We start from the raw sequence: 9,327 nt of genomic DNA on the forward strand, positions 1-9,327 counted from the left end.
CGGCTTTATAGCGAAAAAATACGAAAAAAACGCAAAAAATCCTAAACGTGTGCACATAGCCTTAGGAGCGAGGGGGACATTTGGTTATGTGAACACAGATTTTGCTGGATTGGTTTATGGAAGACATGTTGCTTTTCAAGGTCTGTTAGATTTTTAACTGTTTTTGTCTTAGTAAATAATTTAATTTTGCTACATAACTTGCAATTTATTTGGACATTTTAAAAATGTTCTAAAATATATGATTAATCATAATTTATTAAAAAATAATTTTTATTTTTGGCAGATTACTGCACCAGGAAATCATATGGACAATTGGCATCTTCAATTTTTAAGTCAGATGACCTTGATATCAATCAATATATAACTAACATCTATCCCACAAGTCCAGTTATATCATCATCCTTTAAAATCAACGATCTATCATCTGATTCGTTTAAACAGGTCACATCTTCTGATTCATCACAGACTATTAAGAAAAATAAAAGTCACAAAAATGATGTTGAAAATGAAAGTGCTATGACAGAAAACAAGCAATTTTCAAATTTAGAATATGAAAAAAGTTTTCCCCTCAAAACGTCATTTGTCACACATCCAAAAATTTACATAGAGGAGAAAAAAATTTCTTCAGAGTGTGGGAAACATATTAACCAGAAATTAAAGGATGTTGGCCAAAAAAGAGTACATGCAGGGGAGAAGCCATTTTCATGTTCAGAGTGTGGGAAATGTTATGCAAGGAAGTCATATCTTGTTATACATCAGAGAAGCCACACAGGGGAGAAGCCATTTGCATGTACAGAATGTGGAAGACGATTGGCAGATAAATCAAATTTTTTTAAACATCTGAGAACTCATACAGGAGAGATGCCATATTCGTGTTCAAAATGTGGGAAACGTTTTACCAATAAAAGTAATCTTAATAGACATGAAATAGCTCACAAAGGGAAAAGTCATTCTCATACCTAGAAGGTGGGAAATATTTTACTATAAAATCATATTTTGTTGAAAACCTGAACAGGAAGAAACCATATATTTTTGACAAACTGTACAAGAAAACACATGGCAGAGAGTCAAAGTAATAAAAAAATAAGTAAACGAGAAAACAAATAAGAACTTGCATTTGAATGAAATCATATTCCATTATTTATATATATCTGATTTCTAAAAAGCAAATTACATGCAATATTCCATGTACATTGAATATTTCATTTCCCTAAAGAAAATTACTGTTTATATGTATGATCCATTCCTTCTTTGTTGGAACGTTTGGTGTGATTCATTCCATTTAAAATATAATGTATCCATCTTATTTATCTCAATTTGTAATGTGGGGTAAGATTATTTATTCAGAAACCCCTGTGGATAAATATTAGGGCTACATACACTTGTCAGGGTATGTTCTCACGGTCAGTAAACGCTGCGGGTTGGACGCTGCCTACATCTGCAGCATCCAACCCGCAGTGTTCAAATGTCACAGCATATTGGATGGGATTGCAAGTAGTCCACTATGTTTGCACTGACGCCTGCGGCTTACCTGCGGAGACGGATATGCAGTGCGCCTTTCCAGACTGCAGCATGTCTATTTATCATGTGGAGACATGAGTCTCCGCAAGATAAATTTCACCCGTACAATGTATTGGGAGCTGTGATTCCGTATGGTTCAATGAACACATGCGGAATCACCTGTGTTGAAAAGCTGGCAGCGCTTTGGACGCAGCGGACAAGTGCCTGTTGGAACGTAGCCTTAGTGTATTTTATACAGAAGAACAGCGATATCGCCATAGTTCTTTATACAATGATATATAGATCAGGTCCTCCTATTTATTCAGTTTCTATTTTGCTCACAAAGACCCCGTATTGTTTTTGCATGCTGGAAGTCAGGCCCGGAGGAGTTCTCTCATTTTTGGCTCTAGCATTTCTTTTAGAATAAATCCCTTTTTCATACAGCCCTGTAGTAATGACTTTATCACGTTTTGTAGGAGGGTTCCTCTGAATCCATCTAAATGTTATCAATTTATGTGCAAGAATCAATAAACGTTGTGATTGGCGTGACAATGCATATCATACTTGGATGAAGGGGCATGGTATCTGATCTTACATGCATAACTGTTGTGAATTCTGCTTTTGGTCTCCCTCCGGTGGTTGTAGGTGGTAATGCAGTTGTCCCTGGATTGCAGTCCTGGTCAGGTGTGTCTGCTGATTGCAGTTCTGACTGGGGTATTTAGGTGTGCAGGATTCATTAGTCCTTGCCAGTTGTCCATGGTTGTTGGGAGGTTTTGGACCTCTGTCTGGTTCCTCCTGCCTTGCTGCCAAATCAGCAAAGATAAGTGTCTGGTTTTGTTTCTGTGGCACACAGGCTGTGTGCTTGATAATTCAGTGCTATTCATTTGATTTTTCTTGTCCAGCTTAGATTGTGTCAGTATTTTCTCAGTCTTGTTGGATTCTCAGGAGTTGCAGATATACGTTCCACGTCTTTAGTTAGATGGTGGAATTTTTTGTATTATCTGCTGTGGATGTTTTTGGAAGGGTTTTGATACTGACCGCTTAGTATTCTGTCCTATCCTTTCCTATTAAGCTAGAGTGGCCTCTTTTGCTAAATCCGGTTTTCTGCCTGCGTGTGTCTTTCCTCTCCTTCTCACAGTCAATATTTGTGGGGGGCTCCCTATCCTTTGGGGTTCTGCTCTGAGGCAAGGTAGAATTCCTATTTCCATCTATAGGGGTATTTAGTCCTCCGGCTGTGTCGAGGTGTCTAGGGTTTGTTAGGCACACCCCACGGCTACTTCTAGTTGCGGTGTCAGTTCAGGATTTGCGGTCAGTATAGTTTCCACTTACTCCAGAGAAAGTTTCATGCGGCTCCAAGGTCCCCGGATCATAACACATGACCTGGAGCGTGAGAGGTCTCGGATCACCCCGAAAGAGAGTTAAAGTATTTTCTCAAATACGACGTTGCCATCTTCATATTGTAGCCCTGGTTGAAACACACCTGACCAGAGACTCGGCTCGTTATATGCAGAAGCCATGGGTACAATGGTCTGTGCATACATTCCATACTAGCTATTGTAGAGTGGTCTCTCTGTTGATATATAAAGATGTTAGAAGGGAGGTCAAGGAGGTTCGGAGAGACCCTGAGGGGCGTTTTATCTTTGTACATGCATTGGTCAACTTGAAAGACTACATTATAATGTGTATATATAATTTCCCTCCCCCCCCCCCCCCCCCGCTAATATGTCAATTATAAAAAAGGCGGCGAGTTTTGCTTTAAATTATCCAGATGCACATATTATGTTCATAGGAGATTTTAATTTGGTTATGGATGATTGCCTTGATAGGCTCTGATTGGATGGCGAGGCTTCGGGAGTGACTCCCTATTCGTCTCGACTGTCAATATTTATGGAAGGTAGTGGTTGGCTAGATTTGTGGAGAATGCGCCATCCTGATGTAACAGAATTAACCTGTCATTCATCCGTTAGACGCGCTCTATCCCGATTGGATTACATATTTGGATCCAGTAATTTGGCAATGTAGGTGGGGGAGATGGAGCATGGGAACAGGAGTATTTCAGATCATAGCCCGGTAATACTTAAACTTAGGTTTGGTCAGGCAAGACATACCATGATTTGGAAACTAAATCCATTTTGGCTAAAGCTGATAGGCTCCAACGACAGGACTATAGATCAACTAGACTGTTTTGTTGCGTCTCATCCAGAGCCGCAAAATATTAATATGTTTTGGGATGGTCTCAAGGCATATTTGAGAGGATGTTTATCCTCTACAATTTCTTATATTAAATGTGTGACTTCACAGGAAGATGATGAGATTCAGAGACATCTGAGAGATTCGTAAGCGGCATACATAGCTAGTCAAACCAGTGAGAACAAGGCTGAGTGGTTACATTCTCATAGACTACTCAGTATGCAGACACCAAATCTAAGTGTTACGGTAACTGTTTTTCACCCGGCAGGCGTATTTTGAACTGGGGAACCAATCTAGTAAGCTTTTAGCATTTATGGTACGACAACACAATACATCTAACACTATACTTAGAATTTGGAAACCCAACGATACAATAGTGACTTCGACAAACGATATACCGTATATACTCGAGTATAAGCCGAGATTTTCAGCCCATTTTTTTGGGCTGAAAGTCCCCCTCTCGGCTTATACTCGAGTCATATACCCGGGTGTCAGCAGGGGAGGGGGAGCGGGGGCTGTGTAATCATACTTACCTGCTCCCAGCGCGGTCCCTGCAGTCCCTGGCTTCTCCGGCGCTGCAGATTCTTCCTGCACTGAGCGGTCACATGGCACCGCTCATTACAGAAATGAATAGGCAGCTCCACCTCCATAGGGGAGGAGCCGCATATTCATTGCTGTAAATGATCGGTGCCATGTGACCGCTCAATTACAGGAAGAAGCTGCAGCGCCAGAGAAGCCTGTGACTGCAGGGACCGCGCCGCAGCAGGTAAGGGGAGCGCAGCGCTATAATTACCTGCTCCTCGCTCCGGCTCCGTCTGCAGCGTCCTCTAGCAATGACGCTCAGGTTAGAGGGCGCTGTGACGTAGTCAGTGCGCGCCCTCTGCTGAGCGTCAGTGCTGGAGACGGAGCCGCAGAGGAGCAGGTAAATATTGAAAGCGCCGGCGTCCTGAGAAGAGAGGTGAGTATGTGATTTTTTTTTTTTTTTATGGCAGCACCAGCAGCATTCTAAGGAGCATCTATGGGGCCATAAAGGTGCAGAGCATATATGGGGCACAGCATTATAAGGAGCACCTATGGGGCCATAAAGGTGCAGAGCATATAAGGGGCACAGCATTATAAGGAGCACCTATGGGGCCATAAAGGTGCAGAGCATATATGGGGCACAGCATTATAAGGAGCACCTATGGGGCCATAAAGGTGCAGAGCATATAAGGGGCACAGCATTATAAGGAGCACCTATGGGGCCATAAAGGTGCAGAGCATATATGGGGCACAGCATTATAAGGAGCACCTATGGGGCCATAAAGGTGCAGAGCATATATGGGGCACAGCATTATAAGGAGCACCTATGGGGCCATAATCAAAGGTGCAGAGCATATATGGCACAGCATTATAAGGAGCATCTATGGGGCCATAATCAACGGTGCAGAGCATTCTATATAGCACAGTTGTATATGGAGCATCTATGGGGCAATAATAAACTGTATGGAGCATCTATTTTTATTTTTGAAATTCACCGGTAGCTGCTGCATTTTCTACCCTAGGCTTATACTCGAGTCAATAAGTTTTCCCAGTTTTTTGTGGCAAAATTAGGGGGGTCGGCTTATACTCGGGTTGGCTTATACTCGAGTATATACGGTACTTCAATGCTTTCATGATTATTATAAAGAGCTGTATCGCTCCAACAGGGATTTTGATACTTTAAATTGCCTAGACTACCTATCAGACATAATTTTCTACACTGAGTCCCACACAACAAGCTTTTCTAGATGCAGATTTCACTGTTGAAGAGATTAATGTGGCCATAGTGGATATGGCCTCTGGAAAGGCACCCGGCCCAGAAGGATTCCCCATAGAAATGTATAGGAAATATCAAGACACCCTAGTGCCGATTCTTTTGAAAGTATTCCAGGGGATTTGGAGGGGGGGCTCTCTACCAGACTCCTATTGTGAAGAAAATATTATAGTTTTAATAAAAGAAGGGAAGGACCCCTTAGAATGTGGATCAAATCGCCCTATTTCATTAGTAAAATTTTTGCTAAAATTTTGGCCACTAGGTTAAATACGGTAATATTGGAAATAATACACCCAGACCAGACTGGATTTATGCCGTGTAAAAGTACATCTATTAATATTAGAAGAGTCCAGTCAGTAGTCCAATATAGTTCATTGGTACTGGAGAACAGGTGGGCTATGGCCTCGCTTGATGCGGCCAAAGCATTTGATTCTCCTCCATATCCGAGACATTCTCCCTGGAAAGGGGAACACGCCAAGGATCCCTTTTTTCTCCAGCCCTCTTTGCTCTCGCGATTGAAGCACTAGCGATACGTATGAGGTCTACTCCAACCATTAAAGGTATTAAGATAGCAGACCGCATGAATGTTATATGCGGATGATATGGTAATATTCATAGATGACGTAGAAGAGACACTGCCACATGTGATTACCACTATAGATGGATTTACTAAACACTCGGGCTTGTATATTAATTGGGATAAATTGGCTTTATGCCGCTCTGCCATGTTCCAACAGATCACCTTGAAGGGCTATCCTCATTACCGGTTGTATCTAACTTTAAATACTTAGGAATAATTGTACCAAAATACAGTAGGCTTGATCTACAATTTAATATTCTCCCACTGCTGGACTTAGTTAAACACAAATTTGCTGTGTGGAGTAAATTACCATTATCTGTCTCTGCTCTGGACTCATAAATTTAAGATAGTACTACTTCCGAAGCTCAATTATTCCCTTCAACATAGTGCGGTTCTTGTTCCCAGATCTTTTTTTTTCAAGTTTAAACTCTCTAACTTCATCCTTTACATGGGGGAAAGCTAGGCCTAAACTCAAATTATCTACCCTACATAGGTCTAAGCAAATGGGAGGAGCGGCGCTACCTGATTTCTTTCTGTATTATTTGGCCGGACAGATCAGGGCTTTAGGTAAATGAATGCCTGGGGGTTATTTACCAAATTCGGAGAGCCATCTAGCCCAAGCCGCAAAGCTTGATTGCCCGATAGCTTTCTTGTAAATCGATAGACCCAGTACCCCTAGATTACTACCACTACTCTGGTTAGCGAGGTTGGTTTGGAAACAGGTAAAAAAGGTAATCCACTTTGATGGTATTACAGCCGAAATGCCATTATGGAACAATATGTACTTCCTAGGGCTATTGAATCACCCATCCACTCAGTTCTGGATTTCACATGGTGTCTTTTCAGTTAATGATCTGTATGAGCAGGGCATTCTAATGTCTTTTGAACAACTGCAAATTAAAGGGAACCTGTCACCCCCAAAATCGATGGTGAGGTAAGCTCACCGTCATCAGGGGCTCTACAGCATTCTGTAATGCTGTAGATAATCCACTGATGTTACCTGAAAGAAGAGAAAAAGACATTAGATTATACTCACTCAGGGGCGGTCCCGCTCCGATAGGCGTCTCAGGTCCGTTACAGCGCCTCCCATCTTCATTCCATGACGTCCTCTCCTGGTCTTCACACCGCGGCTCCGGTGCAGGCGTACTTTGTCTGCCCTGTTGAGGGCAGAGCAAAGTACTGCAGTGCACAGGCACCGGAAAGGTCAGAGAGGCCCGGCGCCTGTGCACTGCAGTACTGCAGTTTTGTGCATAAAAGGTGTGTTGGATCTGAATATATTGATAAATACATATATAAGGGAGGTTACATTCCTCTGGAAGTGGAGGGCAACCAGAGCTCATACAAATGACTGTAGCTGGTCAGATCTCAGACTAAATGGAAGGAGATGTTCTCAAAGAGCTGGCTTTTACTAGAAGCCAGGAGCAGGCCACACCACTTGATCTGTGATCATCTGTCATCCCAGAAGGGAGGAAGAACACTAAAGAGCAGCTTCACCATCACAGTGAATAGCAGATAGTAACCAGCGCTATGAATATCGGCTCTATAGTTTCTGAAGGTTTGTCCCAAATACTTTATCTTCCTGGAATACCTCTTAAATGTTGGCGTTGTGCTGCAAGGTAATAGAGCTACGGGTTTGTAAGTGGCAGTCCTGCATCATCCTTTGCCTTTTGTACTAGTTCTAGTTTTAGTCTCTAGTGACCTCCGCTCCAAGTCAGTTCTCTGAAATACACATTTATGTGGTGAAGATAATTAAATGGGAGCCAAATAGGTGCATTATGTTCTACAGTCCTAATCAACGTTATTGGCACCCATGAAGTTTAAGTACATGATGTGGAATATATTCTGAAAAAATGAATCAAGTGAAACAGTTTTTTGTACGGAGCACTCGTGTTAAATGCAAAAGAGCAAATGATAACAATAATTTAAAACAAAAAACTATGGAAGGGAAAAATACAAAAACCTAAAGCTTGCTATGACCCTGGTATTTGCACCCTTTACATTAAATTAGTATGGAAGCACATTTTGACTCGCCTATGGTAAATCACAAATGAGAATCACGTGATTAATTGTCGGTGCCCATGTGACATGAATTAACCATTTGCAAGACCTGGATTGGAGTGAGAGATTCATGCCAAAACCTTTACAAAATAATAGCCCATGTCAGGTTTTCCTAAATCTGACTTGATCAAATAGCTTCACCCAGTCCACACTTACTATTATTTTGCGTTGTAACAGCTGTGTATGCATTTACAAGTTTCTACAGAGGGTTCAGTGTGTTTCCGAAAACATCCTGGTGGACATGTAACGACCCTACCACCACAGCCTCACAATAGATACATTGATGAGCAAAAGTGTAACAATGTTTTCAACTTTTGAATTTCAGGCTCCAAATCTCACCATCCACTACTGATTCGAATGTGAGACTACCATCAATTAATAGACAATCATCTTGGCTATCTCATACATAAATTTGACTTGCAACTATTTAGCATATGATTAGTTATGCAGATTCTTGTCATGTCACTGCATTGTTACTGTTTTGCTCCTGGTGGTGTAAAAATTATTTTCCTCCTATATACTGCAAATTGCAACCTGTTCTCACATTCCTCAATAGCTCCGTGTGTTATTAGGTTGATTCCCAAGCGAAAGGTCACTGGTTTGAATCAAGGAGCAGCCAGAAAGAAAATTTGCCAAGAAAAGAGAAACACCATCATCCAACTCATCAGTTGCAGTCTCTCGGCCTAGAAAATTACCAAACTGCATCATGTGAGTGCCATGACAGTTGGAAGAATACAAAATTAAGTTCGCCCATCCAATCAGAAGCCAAGAGGTGGACATCCAAGCAAAATATCGTAGTCAACAAGTTGGCTCATCGCATGGTCTATCAGTTCTGGCTCGACAAACACGGCAGTGGAGGTGAAGAACCCGTAACTTCAATATTGTCATAAGAAGCGTCGGCTCAAGTTTTCAAAAAAGTACGAAAAGTAGACAAAAAAAGACTGTAAAGTGGTGATTTGAAGTGATGAGACCAAAGTCAATAGACTAGGCTTTGATGCAAATGGGTCTGGAAGAAACAAGGGAAAAAGTGGCTAATTCATCAAGAAATTGAAGGAACTGTCAAGTTCGGTGGAGGAAGCCTGATGACATGCAGTTGTTTCACAGTCAAACGCATTGGATATTTAGCTCAGCATTGAGACCGTCATCAATTCTGGTTATGTGTGAATATCCTGCAAGACTAGTTACTTCATACTGAGGAAGGTCG

The 9,327-nt window shown here is 41.7% G+C and overlaps 1 protein-coding gene across 4 annotated transcripts in view; it reads left to right on the forward strand.

Moving 5' to 3' along the window:
- The window catches only part of LOC138663865 (oocyte zinc finger protein XlCOF8.4-like), a 36,036-nt gene extending 31,769 nt beyond the window's left edge, over positions 1–4,267 (forward strand). For all 4 annotated transcript variants that reach the window (XM_069750224.1, XM_069750222.1, XM_069750226.1 and 1 more), the window contains one exon: positions 284–4,267. In XM_069750224.1, coding sequence (XP_069606325.1) covers positions 284–963 — 680 coding nt within the window. In that variant the 3' untranslated portion in view covers positions 964–4,267. The remainder of the gene's footprint in view (positions 1–283) is intronic.
- The last annotated feature ends 5,060 nt before the right edge of the window (positions 4,268–9,327 follow it).

Source organism: Ranitomeya imitator, chromosome 2, assembly GCF_032444005.1.
Source record: "Ranitomeya imitator isolate aRanImi1 chromosome 2, aRanImi1.pri, whole genome shotgun sequence".
In the NCBI taxonomy this organism is placed as follows: Eukaryota; Metazoa; Chordata; class Amphibia; order Anura; family Dendrobatidae; genus Ranitomeya; species Ranitomeya imitator.